The sequence below is a fragment of the Oncorhynchus tshawytscha genome, linkage group LG34 (assembly GCF_018296145.1).
Source record: "Oncorhynchus tshawytscha isolate Ot180627B linkage group LG34, Otsh_v2.0, whole genome shotgun sequence".
Classification (NCBI taxonomy): Eukaryota; Metazoa; Chordata; class Actinopteri; order Salmoniformes; family Salmonidae; genus Oncorhynchus; species Oncorhynchus tshawytscha.
In genome coordinates, this window is record NC_056462.1 from 3,888,322 (window position 1) to 3,910,605 (window position 22,284).

The 22,284-nt window shown below is 44.6% G+C and overlaps 1 protein-coding gene across 2 annotated transcripts in view; it reads left to right on the forward strand.

The window, feature by feature from the left end:
• LOC112231719 (RING finger protein 24) overlaps positions 1-19,977 on the forward strand; it is a 53,782-nt gene extending 33,805 nt beyond the window's left edge. For both annotated transcript variants that reach the window (XM_024398448.2, XM_024398447.2), the window contains exons 3-6: positions 2,291-2,333; positions 2,914-2,955; positions 11,737-11,816; positions 14,080-19,977. In XM_024398448.2, the coding sequence (XP_024254216.1) occupies positions 2,291-2,333; positions 2,914-2,955; positions 11,737-11,816; positions 14,080-14,230 (316 nt within the window). In that variant the 3' untranslated portion in view covers positions 14,231-19,977. The remainder of the gene's footprint in view (positions 1-2,290; positions 2,334-2,913; positions 2,956-11,736; positions 11,817-14,079) is intronic.
• Positions 19,978-22,284: the final 2,307 nt, after the last annotated feature.

Here is a 22,284-nt window from a genome sequence, read left to right on the forward strand (position 1 = left end):
CTTCAATCTTTTGTTTTGCCCATTCACCTTCGAATGATACACACACACACAATCCATGTCTCAATTGTCTCAAGGCTTAAAAGTCCTTCTTTAACCTGTCTCCTCCCCTTCATCTACACTGATTGAAGTGGATTTAACAGGTGACATCAGTAAGGGATCCCAGCTTTCACCTGGATTCAGTCTGTCATGGAAAGAGCCGGTGTTCCTAATGTTTTGTGAACTCTGTGTATATCTATCCCTCCTACTACTGTCTTTCCATTCTGTTTTTCATTCAACATGGTTTTTTTTTGTTGCCTTTTTTGATTTGTGCTGAAGTGAATGGTTGGTGTATGACAATCCAAACCGACCACTGGCGTTTGGACCACTAACGTCAGGTGATGGGGGGAAAATGTCTAAAACTGAGTTTATTTTGTTTTATAAATGTCTGTTTAATATCCAAGCTAGCGTAATGTTAATGCACTACGTGTATTAACTGTTCATAGTAAAAATGTTCACAGGGTGGTATATACTCACCGTTTTCATAGTATTTTGGGATCATTTTCCATTCACAACACTTTTCAAAGGGGTTATTTATCTTAAGAATATGGACTTCCCTAGGCTTGACTGCCTCTCTCTTGAGTTGACCTTAGTACTCCTCTCCCATTTGTTAACATTGTCAGGCCCTTCTAAAGGGCCTTAGCTCCCCCACTAAAGATGAAGGTTAATGTGCCCAGTCGTTTCCTTTCCTTGTATTCTATCCCCTTCATCACTGACCGAAGGACTTTAAAGGTGAAAGTGAAATATCAGAGCCCTATCCAGTCCTATCACCCATCATTGCTTGTGAAGGTCAAGGGAAGAAAATCAAGAAAGGAAGTTTTTTAAAAGTAAAGCAAAGCTCCCATTTCTCCCACACAAGTGATTCATCTGTCTCTCCTTCTAGCCTAGTCAGCAGTAACGAAGGCCACTACGGTAAAGTCAAGACAGGAGCTCTGGTTAGATAGGCACTCTCACGTGAAAAGCATCCCTGCTGCATTCACACAAATGATGGTGATAAAACCACGTGTCCTGCTGGCAGAAACCGTACGTGAGGGGTGCTGAAGAGTTGCTAATGTAACAGGGATGATTGGTTTAAAGGGGATGTATCATAGGCTATAACCACCTCAAGCTGTCAGTTGTGGTACCTTTTTTTTTATGCATTAGTCTCTCGACCTGGCGGACATTTTGTCTAAGTAGTCCAGTTCGGACCAGACCATTTGCCATTCAGTACGGGGGGGCCCACGTTAAATTGAGTTGTGTCAAGGTGTGGAATTCCCACCTAGTTGTGGCAGTGGAGCAGTGCCACAGCACGACTGCTGACCAGTGCTCCGTCAAAGTCGTCATAAGGTCGTCCGGGTGACGTTTGCGTGAGATTGAGTTTGGTACTGATAGGTGGGAAGTAGGTTATGTTTTGGTTTGGTCTAGGTTAATGGGTGAGGTGTATAACAGTGTCATTAGAGCCAGAAGCAGCCAAGCCATTGGGGTTAAATGTCACCGTTCACAACTGTGAGATGGGTGTCATATCACACTGTTCCTCCCAAATGACACCCTATTCCCTAATATAGTGCACTACTTTAGACAAGAGCACATGGGGATTTGGGATACCCCCATTGTGAAATCAAATGGGTCTGTGGGCAGAACGGGTGACCTACCCGACCTCGGGCCATTCCATTTCATAGACCGTAAAAGATAGCAGATCCAATCCTTTTCAAAAGCCATTTTTAAAATGCCAAATGGAACCACTTATGATGACAGACAGTATTTCCTGTGTGTGTATATAAAGAGTTCATAGGGAAAGGCCTGGATTCAATTCAGTGGTTATTACAATGACCGTAGCTTTTATCTTCCATCAACTCATCTGGATTGATTTATGACTTCAAAACTAAAGTTTTTTTTTTTAAATGTGAAGGCTAAGATTGAATCCAGGCTACCGTAGTCAAGATATTGTACAGGGGTGAGTTTCCTGAAAGTTTCGTAGCACTAAAATCATTTTTAATCCAATGTATACCAGGCTAGTTCAAAACTGCAGCACTGCTGTCTAAACAGTTGAATTTGACTTGCTTTTATTTCCGTGCTGGAGATTTGAATGGACATTGTTAAATCAGCCATGCTTTTCTGCCCTGAATGCTCTCTATCTATACAGTTGCTCACTTCCTGTTTCAGGGTCTGTTGATTTGCCACTGTATCTGAATGTACTGTGAGTGCAACTGGCGAGTTGTAGCGGCTCCTTTTACTAATTGAAGAGATGCTGTGTTTCTCTGCGTTGTCCCTGCAGGTTAAGGCACCAGGCGCACAAGGAGCTGTATGCATACAAACAAGTAAGAGGCCCGTCGTCTACGCACGCGTGCACACACACACACAAATACATGGTTTATTTTTCTCACAGTACGTCACTGTAGCCTACAAATCCTCTGTTGCTGAACACACACATTATATAGTACACACCCTTAATATACATACTGTAGAAGGCATCGGAGTAAAAAACAGAAGGATTGTGGTTTATTTTGGGTTAGTTTCAATAGAAGTTGGGGACTCGCCCTTAATCAAATGTATGGCCAGTTTTAGCCAGCCAGCCCGCTGAAAAAGTAACTTCCGGTCGTAGCTGTACTACTTCCTGTCAGAAGACATTTCCAGATGCTGTGCGTGAAATAGCAGCAGGAAGCATTGATTTTGTTGATACGCCTTTTAAGTGAGTGGTGAGGGCTTGGTGCTGAACCACACAGGACCATAACTGCCTGTAACTGAACTCTACTGTCCATTCACACATCACCATTCTTCTAATACAAAAAAAAAAAAGAGTATTGGATTCACTTCTGGATGTTTCCTTTGAGAGAAAGTGTGTTTTATGTTGTCTGTTCTAATTGAATGCTTTTTTCTCTCTCTTTTTTCCCCCCTCAGGTTATACAGAAGGAAAAGGTCAAAGAGCTAAATTTGCATGAGGTAAGCACTTAACCTTTTTCTTGTTCCATTGTCTTGTATTCTATTGATCTCATGGTTACATGGGCTTTGAGTTGATATTGTTTAGCATTGCAGGTGTTGAAACTTTTTGTTGTTGTTAATGGACCGCACATGGACATTCTATAATACGACTGACGAGCTCAGCACACTGTGCTGTACTTCCCTAATGTAACATTAGCAACTGTGTTTGGTCGTCATACTGAACTGTGCTTCTCTCAAATGCAACCTTTCAGACAGGAAACGCCACGTATTTGTTTCACCATTTTGTTTAGAAAATGATTGCAATTACGTTAGGGTTTGCGTTAGGCTCGGCTCCTTCGGGGGTATCTCACTGCCAGAGCGTGCATCGTGTTTAAGCTGTAATATGTCACTTTTTTTTGGGCGACCCTTACCCAATTCACATAGAAATATGAGTTATAGATCTGTGGTTCTCATTGAAAGCAAGTCTAAGACGCAGTAGATATGTTCTGTGTGCTATTTACTTTTGGTTTTGTACACCAGTGGAAAATACAACATTTTTGGTTATGGGAAATCTATTTCACAGTGGTTTAGATGGTACAGTGATTCTCTACTTGCTTGTTTTGTCACATAAACTGAAATTAGGTGAACTATTCACATTTTTCCAACCAGGAAATGGCGGAGTGATTTTTGCATAGTGCACCTTTTTATGATCGTAATAATTACAGGCATTGAGCAAGGTACTCTGTACCAATCCCACCACAGGACAGAAACACAGAACCAAACAGGTGGAGGCTGTGGTGGTGGGTGGGTACAAGAAAATGCACCCGCATACTATCGCATAACCAACAGCAGTAGAGAATGTGAATAAAACTTGATCAGCTTAAATATACCACCATATTAAGGTAGAAAGTGTTTGTAGAATATGATTGGTGTGATGTCAGCTAATGCATATAATCTGGTTTCCTGTCTGAACAGGCTGAGCTTCATAAACTGTAAAGTCGCCGTTGGTCTGGTGTTTACATTGATTGTTTAGGGGTTTACTGCTGTGTTATGGGTCCCATGACATACATTTAGGCTACTTATTGATTTAGAAACGTGTGATCTTGATGAAGCAGATGTATCATTGTCGTCTGAAGCAAACTGGTTGTTCAATAGCCACAAGATCCCTTAAGTTTCTCTTGAAAAATAGATTTGTATCTCAACTAGACTAACCTGCCAAAATGACAATGTTGTTTAAATAGCGAGGGAACCCCTTTATGCAAAGTGGACCTGTCGAGATACAACAACAGTCTGCTGACAGCTCAACTAAATGTATCTCTCTCATGTTTAGGGTATCAATGTCAGAAGAGGCACAGTGTGTGTTTGTGAGTGTGCATGTGCCCTGTCCTCTCATTATGCCATGTCTGTCTCTGGAGCTTGTCCATCAGTTGCGTCGGACAATGTGTTGAAGTCATGTTAGCCCCTTTTCCACAGATCTCCTTCACAGCCTCAGCCCTGGCCCCTGTTATAAACTAGGCCCAAATGGCCCTACTAGCCTCTCGCTAGCCCCCCGCTGGCACCCGCGTGTAAGGAGCAAAAGCGCTACGTTGCTAACGCTAACCAGACGGCTCACCGGCAGGGCAGGAATTTCCCACGGTGCAGAGGTCTAGTTATTTAGCCATTATTGAGTCATTCTATGTCATTAAAAGTGGGAGAGCGCTACAGTATGTGACATGTGTGTGCCTGTGTGTGATTGTTGGACAGCCAAGTTGTTATGTATTACTGAAAAACACTCACCAACGCTGGCCAGGGGAATGACCCATTTTATTGGAAGGGCCCTGTCCAAAGGAAAATGTTTTGGAAAAAGTGTATAGATTGCGCCTCTTGCAGCTGTATACATCTAACCTTCATTTGACACAGAGCATGGCTACAACAGCGTTGAATAACACTTGCTGGCAAGGTGCCCCTGAACAAGAAGATTAACCCACTGTTCCTAGGCCGTCATTGAAAATAAGAATTTGTTCTTAACTGCCTTGCAGTGGTGTAGTAGTAGTAGTAGTGGTGTCCTTGATAGTACTCAGCCAAACTATTACCGATCGTGTTGCTGTGACGTTGCACTGTACAGCCGCAGCAATGTAACATTCAAAGAACATTAAGGGAACGTTCTAGGCCTAAACGTTGTGACAAAGTAGCATATTCAAAATGTAGGACTACTGTATGTGGCTGAGTGTTGAAATTAGCAAGCTTTGACTTGACTTTGGCTTCAATACGCTCTCAGCTCTGTTTGACTTGCCGTATTTTACTTGCGATCCTTCCCAGAGCAAACAGAGGCCTACTTTTGAATTAGTCAGCCGATATCATTTTGATAAGATAAGCCTAACTCTGGCATTGCATCACAAATGGCACCCTATTCCCTACATAGCATAGTGCACTACTTTTGTTCTGAGCCTTTTGGGGACACGGTCAGGGTCTATGTTCACAGCACTACTGATGATCTCAGGAGCATGAATGAAATGCCATTACAAGGGCATGGTTTGGTGGGAGCAGCAATGCTCCCTGTTTGCCAATAATTGCCTATAGATTAAGGTAGGCTTTTTCAGTTTGAACACGCGCGCGCACACACACACACTGCTGTTTACGAGCGTCGTAATGGACGTCTGTGATGACCAAGGGACTGTGGCCCTCAACAGTAGTTTTGTATGGGCCCCTGGGGGTGAAGCACTGTCCCCATTACGCCCCCACATTGTCCCCATCAACTCAAAAGCTCTTTGTACCTGGTTGTGTTTCATTCCAGAAGTATGTCCGCTTCATATCTGCCATTGGACAGATATAGCCTAACCGATAGCTTAACTTTTGCCTAGTTTCCTTGCCAACTGGTCATCTGAAATGAAACACAGTCCCTCAACTCTAGTTCCATGCAGTTGTAGAGGGGAGAAGGGAAACTTGTCAGGAATGAGATGCAGCCTATCTCACCTCAGTGCAATTAGCCTAGTGGTTAGAGCGTTGGGCCAGTAACTGAACGGTTGCTAGATCGTATCCCCGAGCTGACACGGTAAACATCTGTCGTTCTGCCCCTGAACAAGACCGTTACCCACTGTTCCTAGGCCATCATTGTAAATAAGAATGTGTTCTTAACTGACTTCCTAGTTAAATGGAAAAACAAACAAAAAAAACGATTTACTCAGTGGAAAAACTCCACTAGCCTCAGCCTGGATCTCTGGTGACCCCATTTCCTGCCCAGGGCAGAGCTGCTTACCCTCCAACCCATAGCCTGCCTGGGGGCGCACACACTGACCAGTACACTTTCTGACACACACACACACCTCACGTACCATCCCCACTTAACAAACTGCTCATTATGCCAAAGGGTTTTATTTTTTACCTTTATTTAACTAGGAAAGTCAGTTAAGAACAAATTATTATTTACAATGACGGCCTACCGGGGAACAGTGGGTTAACGGCCTTGTTCAGAGGCAGAATGACAGATTTTTACCTTGTCAGTTCGGGGACTTTCAGTTACTGACCCAACGCTCTAACCACTAGGCTACCTGCCGCCCCTCTTAAGTGGCTACGTGGGATTAGAACTACGCAGAACGGTTTGGTTAATAGGAATTGTATCTCACAAACTGGCCTAACCTGAACCAGCGCGAGACGTTGTTGCTGATCTTGGGTCAGCTTAGCATTGGGTCAGCTTAGCTTAGCACACTCCACTAATGGTTAAGTATATGATTGGGGGATGGGAAACTAGATCTGTACCCAGGGGAAACTTCAGACGGAAAACAACCCAAGCAACCTTTAGGTGGAACGGTAATAATAGAGCCAGACTGAATAAATGAATTTGCCGTCATGAATTTTCATGAGGCCGTTGGCATTTGGAGCAGAGCGGTTGTTTTTCAATCAGACACAAGCTGTCTGGCTTTGTTTTAAATGCTAGCTATGTGGATAGTGGTCTGTGGTGTTGCTCAATTTTTACGAGAGCAAGAAGGTAAGTCTTACGTAACCTGGGATGTGGACCAAGAGGAGCAATGGGCGGCCAGTTGCCAGGGCCAGTATTTCATAAAGCGTAGGATCAGGTCCCCTCTAATCTCTCGACGGACAGATCTACGTAAACATAACTGACACCGTGGAATCTGTCGGGACTGTACGGGATGCGTAGATAACGAGCAGCAGTAGTTTGGGATATTTGGACAAATCACGTTTTTGCAGGTGTTGGCGTCTTCTGAGTTTCGGAAGGGGAGGGGACTTTCGGCCCGTGACTTGCGAAGAGAGAGGGTGGAGCTCCTCGTTCATTATCATCTGAAAGGCAAACCTGATACTAAATCCCACTGAGACGCTTTATCAATATGGGCTGAGCTGGAATCAAAGTGAAGAGACACGAAATAGCCTAGTAAATATTCTTACTGTGTAACTGCTGTACATCTTGTATCAAAAGCGACAACTTGTTTACAACGGGATGATTTGAGTTTATTTTAACATAGCAGTTACATAGTATAAGATAGAGAGTCTGATATTGTGAGTGCTCTCTCTATCTCGCCCACCCCCCTCTCCTTGAGTGGAGTGACTATCTTTTCATAAAAATGTATTCCAGGATTTGCAGTGGTTGGAGTTGTCGGGATGTTTTTTTTCCCATGGCGACAGAGCTCAGTGGTCTCGCAAATAGTCATATGATGACCGCTGTCTCCAGTGTCCCTATGTCCTGACTCTCAAATCAATCAAATGTATTTAAGCCTCAAGCCCTTTTCACATCAGCAGATGTCAAAGTGCTGTATAGAAACCCAGCCTGAAACCCCAAACAGCAAGCAATGCTGGGAAAAAACTCCCTAGGAAGAAACCTAGAGAGGAACCAGGCTCTGATGGGTGGCCTGTCCTCTTCTGGCTGTGCTGGGTGGGGATAGTACATGGCTATTAAGGCCAGATTGTTCTTAGATAAAGAGAGAGAGGTGCGCGCACAGCAGGTGATTAGGTCAGGGTTGAAACTGGAGCAGCAGCACGACAGGGGACTGCCAGTAGTCCTGAGGCATGGTCCTAGGGCTCAGATCCTCTGTATGGAAGCAGGCTCCTTAGACTATTTTCAGTGCAGGTTGCTATTGTAACCCTGGCTACATCCAGAGACTGCTTTCCCGAATTGAGCACAGCAGCACACCAATTTATTCTAGTGATTGTAAGACATGTACATACCCTCATACACTCGCACACTCTGTGAGACCTGGGTGTGTGCTGTACTGAGCTCAGGAGGAGGCAGTGCTGACTTGCAGTTTGTTCCATATCGTGCACACAACTGTCAGATGTAATGCACTGCTCATCTCTGTGATTTAACTCTCACTTGCATAGATACCACACACACACACACAGGAGGAGGTGATGCTGAGACGTGCAGTTTTTGGGCCGTATCTCACACACACCATCCTAGCTCATCACTCCTCTCCACTCCTCCCATTAGTGTAACAACGTAGTTAAAGAGAGGGCAATGAAAGGAACTGACACCATTGATCTAGTGAATGAGAAGGAGCCAGGGTTAGTGTTCAATGGAGCTCAACCGAGAGGATGGTGTCTTGTCTCTAACTACACCCTAGAGAGAAACCTTAGAGGGCTTAGCCGGCAGTACCTCTTTTCATCCCCAGCCCCAAGCTAGTCTGTATTGAAAAGGGGGGAGAAAGGGAGAAGTATGCCTTTTGTCCTTGAAGTGTAGCACTCCGAAGTAGGTCCTGCCCCGACGTAATACTGTAGCCAAAATGGCCGCAGACAAAAAGCTAGGCTCATAGAGTTGGATAGAGGACACATTTGCAAAGATGTGACCTCTATCCAACTCTATGGCTAGGATAAACAGCACTAGAGGTTATTCTGTATTGAGGGAATGTTTACACGCATTCTTGAATTTAGCCTAGTAACTCGCATAGCTGTCATTGTGCAGTGTTTAGTGAGCCTCCTGGGCCGTCGTCCCAGGACAGATGTCATGTGTTGTACTGATATGGATTGAAAGTACCCTTGGATATAGGGACGCACTTAATGACGCAGTTGTAATGTCTGGGGTACAACATTACTATCTTTGTCTAGATAGAGTTTGTGGTGGTTAATTTCTGTATTATGAAATGAGGAGAGACAAACTTATCACACAAGTCAGAGTTATACTTAAACTGAATCTTTATTAGTGAGACCTTTGCAATAGCGATGGCTGGTTGATGAATCAACCTCAGAAGATTCGTTGAGAGCCACAACACAAAGGCTTCTGAGATATTTTATGGCAAAGATCCACCCCCTAGTCTACATAACAAACAACAGATGTTTGGAACGGGTCACAAGGTGAGACTTTTTAAATGAGAAAGGAGTGTCCGGTAGTCAGATAGCATTTGCTATAAATTATCGTTCAGTTTGGCCCCTAAGACGAGGCTCCGATCTCATTCCTGGTACTTCATAGCACGAAAACACCAACTCATCCAATGGCATAAATCAATTGTCAACTCCAGATACTCTCATCTCAAGTAAACCCCTTCTTGACCACACACCTGGACAAGCTGATTGAGGGGACTGAGCCTCTAGGTCATACACAATCCAGGGATAAGTGCAACATCAGAGATGATATACAATGGTTCCAGACACTACCCCGCACATCTGTTGTCTCAAACCTTATTTCCCCCAAGGCCAAAGGAAGGAATGACTGGTGCACAGACATTGTGGAGACAAGTAATTGGTTCCCCATTAATCACGCCATCTCTTCACAGGGTTTAAGAATAGGTAAAGACACATTCACATATGAAGACAATGTTCCCTCCTGTCCTCTTCCCTTTCTGATATTCTGCATAGCACCAGGGACATGTGAAAGACGAGCCTGACTTCTCCCCTCTCTGGGCAACAGGTGACTGAGCCCCAGCTTGAGGGAAGAAGTGCAACTGCCAACACCAGAGTCTGAAAGAATACATTCCAATAACAAGTATATCATATAAGCATATTATGCAGATAAGACATCTTAATAATCTGTTACCCAACTAATTCTGATTCTTCTGCCACAAGTTACAAGGGTGATTCTTCATGAACATTGTGGAACCACTACTGGCAGTAATGTACACACACACACACACACACACACAATAGTGCCGATAGGTCACTGAATGGGGAGTGTGTGTGTGTGTACAGCAGCACTGACAAGCTAGCACTGACAAGCGCCATCCTGCCTCTGTCAGCACCGTTGTACCTTCTCCATTGACCACTGACAGACTGACAGACAGACAAAAATCTCCCGGTCCACACAGAGACCTATTGTGACAGTGGGTTAAATGCTTCATCACAGACCCCAACACGCATGCAAACCACACACACACACACACTCTTCTTCTCCCAGCCCACACACAGTCCTATTGTGACAGTAGGGCTAATCCTTCCTCACTGCCACAAACAGACTACTCCCAGTCATTGTCAACACACACACACACACACACACACACCAACCACTGCCTCTCAGCGCGCTGCTCAATCGAACATGCTCAGCTGGTACAAACAATGTGCATCCCAAATGACACCCTATTCCCTACTTAGTGCGCTACTTTTGAACAGGGTCCATGCGATTCAAATCCAATGTAGTGGACTATATAGGGAATAAGGTGTCATGAGACTCATGCATAGACTAATTTCTCCTGGGGGTGTCCTATAACAGAGCCGATTTGGCTTTGGGCGACTTAGGTGGGTGCTTACAGGTTTTCAGAATAAGGTCTGAGCATGTAGTAGTAGTTCTAAACAACGACCCCTGCATCAATATTGCTAATGCAGAAGTGATTGAATCCAGCCCTCCACAAAAAGAGACTTTAAATACCCAGGCGAGTGTCCCGCTCTCTCCCTGTGTGGTGTTCTCTTGTCTTACTACACAGCTAGCATTTGCTTCAGCTTGGCTAAACTAGGCTATAAAACTAGCTTTTAATGGTCTTATTTAGGCTTACTTGCCTAGCTGTCTGGGCTGGCAACTTTACGCAGGAAAGTACACACAGTACACCGCACCCAGCTGGGCCAGACTGGTTTGGGCTGAGGAGACCCTTACTGGATCTAGTTTCAACTGGTTTTAATGGCTTGTGTGAAGTTGAGGGCACAATCGACATTGTGTGTGTGTGTGTGTGTGTGTGTGTGTGTGTATCGTATGTAATTTCTGGATTTAGTTGGGCTGTGATATAGATCACACCCCTATGCATTTCTATAACACTCCAGGTGCAGAGGCCTTTTCTGTTTCCACTCTCCAGAATGCTCCCTCTAACATCACAGTTTAATGACAACATTCTACTGTTTGAGGGAGAGGCTTCTTTCTCCAGCCCGAGGAGTCTGATCGCGAGGTGTGTCGCCACTCTTTCTAGGCCAGAGAAATCACATATCTGGCATGAGAAGTGGTATATCGAGGTGATGGGTTCCAGGGCCTATATTCAGAAAGCATCTAGTAGGAGTGCTGATCTAGGATCAGGTTCCCTTGTCCATGTAGTCTTATTCATTATGATCTAAAAGGCAAAACTATCTGATCTTAGATCAGCACTCTCTGAGAAGCTTCAGGAATATGGGCCCAGAAGTGTACAAATCGTATATATGTGTCGACGCTCCCTCCTCTGGCAATGCCCAGACATGTTTTAGTTTGAGATACTGACGTCTGTCATCCTTGATGCGTTGCCATAACGGTACATACAAAACCCACTATCTCGAAGCTGTTTATGTTGTTTGGAGAAACAGCCCTGTTTCTCCCTCGTTCTGTCTCAATCTCTCCTCTCCTTAAACTTCAGCTACAGTGACTGTGGTTGTTTTGCTGCCTTGCTAACCCTGTCCCCCCCGCCCATCTCTCTCCGTCTGTGTCAACAGATATGTGCGGTGTGCTTGGAGGAGTTCAAACAGAAAGACGAGCTGGGGATTTGCCCGTGCAAACACGCCTTTCACAGGAAGTAAGTACACCAGAGGCCTGGCTGATGCCCACACCCTGTACACAGAGCCTGTGGATGGAGCCTAGCCCAGTTAGGCCTAGCCCAGCTAAGCCTAGGCTGTCTTCCACTCAGCCCCAGTCTCACAATAACATTAAACAGTGTGGTTGAGCCCCATTTACATAACCCAATCTAATAGCCACACCCTGTACACAGAGCACCTTTCCCATCCAAACTGCGATTCTAAAAGATCACCCAGTTGCAGGATAAGTTCTGTTGATGAGCATATATGGCTAGGCGGACCCAAAATGGTGCCTCCCGCCTCCTTGCACAAAGTTACATCCACACTGTGATTCCAGCTCGCTCAGCCCAGTCTAATACACACACACACACGCTGTATGCAGCCCTATTTGCACAATAACAAGTTCCGTTGATGATGAGCATGTGGGTCCAACTAGACCCAAAATGGTACACAGAGCACCTTTCCCATCCTAACTGTGATTCCAACTCACTCATCCTAGTCTAATTCACACACCCACTGTACTCAGCCCAGTCGCACAATAACAATGATATTGGTCTGTTGTTGATAAGCATGAGGGGCAAAGTGGATCCAAAATGGTGGACGTCCTCTTCACACAGAGTGCTTACCGTCAACACAGTAAGTCCAGTGATTCCAACTCACTCAGCCCCAGTTGCACAATAACCGTAACTTCTGTTGAGGGGCAAAGTGGACCCAATATTGTGGACCGGGCCCTTCCTCACACCAAGTCAAACATGTTATAATTCGGCTGCAGAAGTGATGGTCCCTTTACTGCCATTTCTTCACCGCTATCTACAGTACCCGCCCCCTCCAAGGTCTCTTAGTAGAGCAACCCAGCACACGGCAACAGAGTGAAAGACTGAAGAAATCCGTGAAGGGGGGGATGAATGCAATGGAGAGAGATTATGGGGAAAGGAAACTACCGACCGAGAGCAAGTGAGAGGGAACACAATGCAGCGCTTGATGGATTGGAAGTCTCTGGTGGCCTGGGGCCAGATGAGTTTCCTCCCACCAGCATGACAATTTAAATTGGGCTGTTTACGTCGTGCGAGCCTCAGCCTAGTTTTTACTATGTGTCAGGAGCTGGGGCGAGGCCCACTCAATCACAACACACTGACTTTCATGTCAACACACTCCGCTGTGTGTGTGGCCCTCTGGGACTGCAGAGAGAACTAGATGGCACTAGGAGAGCAGAAGATTTATAAACCTCACAGGGGTTGAATGCACCCCTCTAGTAGGTGACCGTGGGAAGGAAGCACAGTCCCTCTCCCCCTTCACTCCTGTGTGTGAGTCCCTTCCCAACCCTGTAGGACCAGAGTGTACCAAAATAGAACTGCCAGCCCCACTGTCAATAATTAAGTAGCAACGAACACGCCACACCGCCCCCACTTACTTCTGACTGAGTCATGGGCAGAAGCTCTAGTTGTGCTTCCCAAATGGCACCCTATTCCCTCTTTAGTGCTCTACTTTTGCACTCCATTCCCTGTTTAGGGGTGCATACATTTTGCACCCTATTTAGTGCACTATATCGTGCCATTTGGGACGTACACCCTAGTCTAGGCCCCATCAACCTACTGTACTGTCTCGCGCTGTAGTCTCGCTGTCTGTTCCGTTAACAATGCATAGCATCCTTATTCAGTAGGGCTGAACGTGTAGGGATGGTAGATGGCTGCAGATAGAAATGGAACAGGTAGACAGAACACACACATTCAATTTGTATTATACAGCTATTTCTAGCTCCTATGCGGAACAGTCTGCCCTGTGGAATAAGCCCCCTGGTCTCCCAGTGCTAGCACTTTGTGAGCAGTCAGAAATAGAATAGCTGGATCAGTTGCAGCAGTCAAAGAGCTGAACTGAGAGGGCTAGTGTTTTAGAGAGACAACACTAGAAAAACCCACACGGGTACACTTATAGTCTAGCCGATGTCAGTGTCACCCACATTTGCAAGTGATGACTTAAGCCTAAGGGTTAAGAGAGTTGGGTCAGTAACTGAAAGGTTGCTGGTTTGACTCCCTGAGCCGAATAGGTGAACAATCTGTCGATGTGCCCCTTGAGCAAGGCACTTAATCCTAATTGCTCATGTAATTTGCTCTGTATAAGAGTGTCTGCTAAATGACCTTAAAAATGAACAATCTTGTCTCTCTCTTGTCTCTCTCCTCACCATCCTCTATCCCCCCTCTCTCCCTGTTCTTCTCCCCCCCCACTCTCTCTCACCCTGTCCCCCATTGGTCTCTCTCGCTCTACCAGGTGCCTCATTAAGTGGCTGGAGGTGAGGAAGGTGTGCCCGCTGTGCAACATGCCCGTCCTGCAGCTTGCCCAGCAGGCGGGCAACGCCATGGACGTTACCGTCACCGTGCCCATACAGCAGCCCCTGCCAGGCATGGAAAACCTGGTGTAGCGCAGACTGCAGTGCACACACACACACACACACACACACACACACCTGTACAAGTACACATATACCTCGATCACACAGGCAGCGTCATTGCATTTTTGGTACACCAGAAGTACATTAATTTCCAATGGAACGCTGTGTTTGCCTTGCATCATCGGACGTAGACGGCTTGACAGAGATGGTAGCAGAAGGTGAAGGTTGAACTTTTGTTGCACACATATCCAGATGATGCCGCGTACCATTTTGCGCAATGACGCTGAAGGGATGATCGAGGCGTTTTATATGTGATTAAGAGACAGGGCAGACACACAACAGTGTTACGGTGCAGACAGAGACTCACGGTGACGAAGAAGTGAATCTGCTGCATCTCCTCATCTCTCTGCCTTGGTGGATTCCCATAAGGATTTTTTTATAATAACGGTTCTTTACTGACACTCTTTTTTTTTTGGACACAGCCGTGGTCACTATTCTGACCGTTTCACAACCAAAGCACTTTTCTGGGGACACCAGCGCGTGACGAGTAAGAGGCACGAAAACCAACAACTACAACACGTTGAAATGAAAATGGCGTCATCGTTTAGTTTTCTTTTTAACAACTAAACCTTAGTATTTTTTTTTTCTACAAGCACTTTAAAAATTGAACGCTTGTGAGGAGGTTGTAGTAGCAACAAGGTTATATTTTATATTTTATTATTTCAATTAACTTTTTTTGTGTGTACATACAGAGCCACGTGAGTTAATTTTTTAGTTGAGTGGATACTGTTTTTTTGGGGGGGGGGTGTATCATAAAGGGACAGTAGCCTCCAAATGAATTAATGTCAGGATACTCGTGGGAAGCTCAAGGAACCGCAGAATTCTGTGGCCTGATCCACCCTCTCTCACACACACAAAAGTGGATATTGGAGGTGTGTGTGTGTGAGAGAGGGAAGGGAGGATCACCTCAGTACTTGGTGTGAATTAAGAGAGGATGGGTGTGAATGTGGGGTTGTGACCCGACTGATTCACCAGTGTGCATCGGACTCTGCGTCCCCTCTTGCATATGAAGGTTGTACAGTTTGTTACTCACTGCACACCTCAGTGTCAGCGTTCCCAAATGGCACCCTATTCTCTAAAAAGTGCACTATTTAGGTAATAGGGTGCCATTTGGGACACTACCTGTGTGTGTGTGTTACAAAAAGGCTATGTGGCCACTGTCACGGTCTGCATCTGTCATTTCAGAAAAAGCCAATAGTTACTATTCTGTTGGGGGGAAAAAATGTGAACTAATTGTTAAAACGCAACAATGCCGAGTTCGTATTCTCATTGAAAGATTTTTCACAATGAGGTTTTGAGGGTAGAATCAAATTAAAATAGTAGTATTCTCTAGTGTAAACATAGAGCCCCCTGTGTGTGTCCCACACACACAGACAGACACACACACCCGACACAAACTGTGGAGGGGTCCTGGCCTCTGTCACTTCCTGTGGACTGGCGATCAGGAAGTAAGAGAAACCCAACGCCCATGGCACCCCTAGAGCCAACATCCAATCAGATGCCTCCGTTACTGTTACATAAGAGAAGACTGAGCCCCTCCCGGGCCCACAGTGCTCCCAAAGCATTACTCATTCAGCTTGTGGCAACGGAGCGCTATGAAAACGCATAGCTGGAAGATTCCTCTTTTGGTTTTATACAGTTAAATGCATCCCTCTCTTGCCGTCCTCGGGTTTGAGTTTGAATGAGGTTTAGCCTGATGGAAGTCTAAAACAACTAGCCTAAAACAACTAGCCCAAAACAACTAGCCCAATCTACACACTACATAGTAAACTAGAGTACTTTATATAATGCCAAGATGATTATATTCCATATAGTCTCCGATGTGATTATGTCTAGAATCATATATTCTATACGCTAATCTTTACGAAACGTAGAACAAACACTGGTCCACTGAGGCAGTGGTGGTTCCTAAACTTTTCCAGCTCAAGAACCAAAATTTAGAAATTGACCATCCTCCCCTGACCCAAAATGTCCTCCAACAACCCAAATGAAGAATAAATAGTGCGTGATTATAGATGTTTTCCCACAACCCACCTGACATGCCCAGGGCCCCAACCCATACAGTAGTTTAAGAAACCCTGCGCTAAGGCATTGTTGCATTTTGACTGCTATACATAAAAGTATCAAACCAGACAAATTTGCTCAATTCATTTTATTTCCATTTTGTTTTTATCAAACTTTTGACACACTATGATGGGAGTGAACGCTACAGGGTGACACAGCACTGCCTTGGAGCGTGAAAGGCTTGGTGAAATAGATCAAGTTGTGACTCTACGCAAACTAGGCAGCAAACCTCGTCTCTTGTTTGCTAGCCATTACGGATGTAGCATGACATATGGCAGAAAGACGCATGGTCTTTTACTCAGCACTGAAAGAGCAGGACCACACGCGCTTTCACTTCCTTCTCAATTCAGTCAACGACTCAAAGCTGCTTCTGCGATTAGTAACTACTTTACGCGATTTAGCTTAGCGTTGAGCTAATTAGGCTATGGGGGAGATAATTAGCCTATCTAGTTCAAATTCTGGCAGCACTCATATCGGTCAACACACATACGTACGTTTCCAGTAGATGTCATTGAGCTGGTATAGGCCCTGGTTAGCAGTCGTAGAGAATAGCAGGCTCATTCTAGCGCTTTCCCCAATCGCTCTCTCCACACTGGTGTTTTGTTCCCCGATATACACACACACTAACCCCTCTACCCTGGTGCTTTGTTGCACCACCTTTTGTGGCATCACTGTAGTAAAAGTGCTGTGTGATATTTTGGAACAGAGGGGAAACAGTGTCCCATAGGTCAGGGGTCAGCTTGTGTCACTGGTCACAGACTAGATCTAGGTGATTGGTCATAATAATGGTGTTAAATGCAACTTTATTTATAAGAAAGCCTGGTCTGTCCTAACAGGGTCGATTCGGTTCTTCCCTCTTAAGTGTTTGTACCTTTTCAGGAACCCGGGCTATTTCAGTGCCGAGCATCAGGCCCAGCTCTAGAACCACTGCGCCGCTTGTGTCTCCTAAAAATAGAATGGTATTCTTAGAATTCTAGGTGTTAAGAACACCAAGTCGTTAACGAAATGTTCTGTGTCCAGTGGCTTTACCTTCGTACAACAACAGAGGGGAATGTTAGCCTAGCTAGCTGGTGAAAATAATAGGAGGACATTATTTCTTGCCAATATCAGAAACAATGTCTCCCTCCCGCCCCACCCAATAATATCTATTGTATTTGAGGGAGGAGGATGACAATTGTGATTATTGTATATATTTTTTTACTTGTGCTTTACTTACGATGTGTGTTCATTTTGGCTATTTGTTTGAAGAGACACCAGTCCGTGGTTGAATGTGGAATGAGGAAAAACCATAACCTTTTTATTGAAGGCGTTACTTGTATGTGCGGGTCGCTTCGGTACCTGTTTGCCTCTTCTTGGTTCTTCTTTGTGGCTACATACAAAAATGAGCTACACAGGATGCAATGGAGGTGACACCCTTTCTGTATATAACTCAAATATAGGTATAAAACACACCTCTTTGTACAAAGAGACTTCAACTCTGATATTAATCTCAGAACTCCAAAGTTTGACTGGTCCGAAGTTTATCTTTTGACAACTAGCCCCAGCACTTTCTTATTCCCTTAAGACTCCGATATTGTAACAGACAGCCAAGAAGAACACAGCAAGTCTTGACGCTTCGTCCTCTACTATGTGTGGTTGTCTCTGAATTGACGGTTTGGAGGGAGATTTAACGATAGGACTGGGTGGGGAGGAGACCGATAATGTGAAAAGCATGCGATGAAATGGCGGCTGCCGATTTCACCATTTTGTAATTGTACATAGAGAGTAGTAGTGTTGGTAGGACGACATACTGCATAAACACTTTTTTACTGTGGAGGGGATGTGCATTGTGCACCTGTTAGGTTCTAATTCAGAGTAAAAACACTCAACGGGCACTATGAAAGCTTAACCAAGTTTATTCTGCCCAGAGGCTCCATACAGCTGCATTCAGACAAACACATGTTTCCACCACCACACGTGTGTGTAAATATATGCTCCAATTTAGGCACTCCTCCTTCTCTCCAATCCTTACATCTTTTATGGTTTGACAGGAAGACGAAGTGATAAGGGTAATAAACCATAATTTCTCCCTCAAGGGGATCTGACCTGACCCCCACCTTGATGCCTAATCCAAAGATCTCCACCCGTATCCCCTCTAGCAATCCTGTGACTTCTTCCCATCCACCTAGCACATTCCAAAGCCATCTGGATCCTACAGATAACCATTCACTTCTGATGTAAAACCCAGTCTCTAGGATAGCAATGTTCCAAGTTTAACCCAGAATCTAACACAATAGTTGAGGATAATTCTTCCATTGAAAACACTGCATCTGAGCACTTATAACTGCCATTTACCCATCTGAGAATTGCAACAATTCCAGACATTTTGTAATGTCTTCTTTCAAATGAGAGTTGAAGGTCAGAAGAGAACTCATCTATTATACCCCATAATTTCTTCCTGTGTAACTCCCTAATCCTTCCCCCACGCTTCTCAGACCAGACAACATGGTTCTAGGTTCTCTGAGTCCTGGAAAGCATGTAGCCACGGTCAAGTGCCATAACAGCAGGCAGTTCGAGGCCCTTCTGCGAGAGGAAGGAATCATGTGTATATTCATAGTGAATCATCACCCATCGTCTATTAGTTATTACTGCGGAAAGTACCAGGCCAAATCTATTTGAAAAACATTGGGATTTTGGACGGTTGATGAATTTAGTGATGACTCACCCCACCGTAACCTCCATTGATGTCAGCACTGTTCCAGAGAACGCCAGGCTATTGGGCTGTAATTTTAAAGGACTATGGTGTACTTGCTTCAATATCATGAATAACTGAGAGGAAAGTGAGGCTCTTTGTCAGCAACCAAAATGCGTAATAACGGGCCCTTTATTGCATATCCTTTCTATAAGGTGCTTTTATCTCAGAAAGTATACCCAGAGACAGAGGAACATCCCACTCCTTATTTCTTTCTGTTTCAATGGAAGCCAGTGAACTAAGTAGACCAGACCAAGCTGCGATCACATTGGTGTCTATAGTAGAGCCACTCCCTTAAGTAGACATTTTTTCAATGGTAAGTGAAACACTTTTTAAAAATCAACCATCTGGCTGTTGGCAGCCATTTTGTGAGTCGGACCTCAAGGTCAACGCTGTGTAAATTGGCCGCTTGGGCCTCAATAACACATGTCACTGCCTCTCAATGTTGTGTATGGTGTCTATTTATTCAATGTATAGCTCTTGTAGTGCCCCCCTTCTCTCCCTTCCTCAAGTACATCCCCTGTCTCGCCCCTAACCCACTTTATCCAATAGCCACCACATTCTTCAATGGGTCAACCTACCCCACCCTGTGATAACCTCTCCCACCATCTTACCCCAACCTCCTGCTTCATCCACCAGCCCACACTTTCTTCCCTTGATGGGTGAACCTACCCTCCATGGGTCTACCCATCCTACCCTGAGATATAACATTGTTTATACAATTAAGAATTCTGCAGCAGAATATTTTGAGAAATTTGCTGTACAGTATTTGTAAGCTCTATTTTTGTATATTTAATTGACATTTTGGAGGAAAAAAATAATGAATGCATTTCTTTTGCTAATTCTGTTTTATTCATTAAAAAAAAGTTGCATGTGACTGACTTGAACTGTAAATAAAATTACCACGTTTTGGAAATAATGACCGCTTGCTATGTTTTATTTGTAAAGTTCCTTTACATGGTTGTAGCAGCATCCTTAAAGGGGCAATATGGGATTCAAACAGCAGTAGGTCCCCGCCACATTTTTTGTAAACGGCTGAGGGTTGGGGCTGTTGAAATGGAACCACTCCAATCCCAGATTGCGACTTTTAACATTGTACTGCACAGGAAGGTATGTCAAATAGTTAGCCAGATCTCAATGATCCTGAACATGTGGTATTACGCCTGAGGGTTATACTAGGAAGGAAGCTATAATGAACAAAAATAAAAATATATATATATTCAAAGATTTGAGTTACAGTTCACATAAGGAAATCAGTCAATTGAAATAAATTAATTAGGCCCAAATCTGTGGATTTCACATGACTGGGAATACAGATATGCATCTATTGGTCACAACCTTTTTTATTACAAAATGGGGTGTGGATCAGAACCAATCAGTAGCTGGTGTGACCACCATTTGCCTTGTGCAGTGTGGCATGTGGAATGTTGTCCCACTCCTCTTCAATGGCTGTGCAAAGTTGCTAGACCTTGTCGGGAACTGGAACACGCTGTCGGAAGACGTCGATCCAGATCATCCCAAACATGCTCAATGGTGACATGCCTGAGTATGCAGGCCATGGAAGAACTGGGACATTTTCAGATTCCAGGAATCGTGTACAGATCCTTGTGACATGGGGCCTTACATTACCATGCTGAAATATGAGGTGATGGCTGCAGGTCAATGGCACAACAATGGGCCTCAGGATCTCGTCACGGTATCTATGTGCATTCAAATTGCCATCGATAAAATGCAATTGTGTTTATTGCCCATCGCTTATGCCTGTCCGTACGATAACCCCACCATCGGGCACTGTGTTCACAACATTGTCATCAGCAAACCGTTCGTCCACACGGCGCCATACACGTGGCCTGCGGTTGGACGTACTACCAAATTCTCTAAAACAACCGAGGCAACTTATTTGTGCACAACCATTTGAGAGAAATAAGCTTTTTGTGCACAACCATTTGAGAGAAATAAGCTTTTTGTGCATATGGAACATTTCTGGGATCTTATTCCAGCTCGTGAAACATGGGACCAACACTTTACATGTTCGTTCAGTGTAGATCTACTCTGGGTTTTCTACAGCTAGCCGGCTTCAGTTACTTCACATTCCAGCCCAGGCTTCATCCGTACTACAACAGTGGATATTGCTTTTCTGCCTGCCGCTAACTAGCAGGTTTGTAATTGCGCATGCATGCCGCATGTGAGATAGTCCCAACACCGAACTCTTCATTGAGACAATGATGTGACATCAATCCATGGGCGAGTTATTGCAACATTTTCATTTGTGCCGAAATCAAAATGAAAGAAGACATAGCCTGCTGAACTTGCAAGATATGGTGTGAGAGGCTTTTAGAAGTGCAGCCTTTATTTTATTACTTATCCCCATGCCGTCTTTGTACACAAGTACATTTTGTCCCCACCCTTATCGATTTAAATAATTGTATTAAATCATACAAAAAGGTTTGACTGTGCATCAGTGGAGCTCATCTCAAGAACATGGAAGCGCCGTTCTTGGGGAGAGTAGTGGGGGCAGGAGCGAGAACTGCCACTGACCTGACACACCCACTCAACCAGGAGTACCGACTCCTGGTCAACCAGGAGTACCGACTCTTACCACCAAGCCGCCGATACAGAGTCCATCTTTACAGATCCCAGAAATCATCCTTTCCCACCAGTCAGTGGAGGCTGCTGAGGGGAGGACGGCGTATAACAATGGCTGGAAAGGAGTCAATGGAATGGTTTCAACCACATGTTTGATACCATTCCATTGACTCCATTCCAGCCATTATTATGAGCCGTCCTCCCCTCAGCAGCCTCCACTGCCACCAGTATGAATCAATAACTGCTCAACTCCTCCCAGAATTGACAAACTTCATTACAGACTGTATCCACATGTTATTGCTTGTGATTTATGTATGCATTTATGCACCTATTGGTGATGCTGTGCTGTTAAGATGCATGACACATTTCCAGAAAGGGACACGCAATAAAAGTTGTATTATTATTTACATTTCAGATACATTTAGTAATGACAGGATGTGAGTTTTTTTTTTTAAAAGGAACATTTGTGTTAAACTTCATTTGAGGAAGAAGGGGATGACTCAATCTATGCGAGAGGGTAAAACGATCTGATTTCATTAGTCCTCAACTCACAACTCAGACACTTCAGTCGGGATAAATATAGAGTTATTTCAGAAGGATTCATTGCCATAGAAATGTACCTGGCTAAAAGGTGAGCCACTTT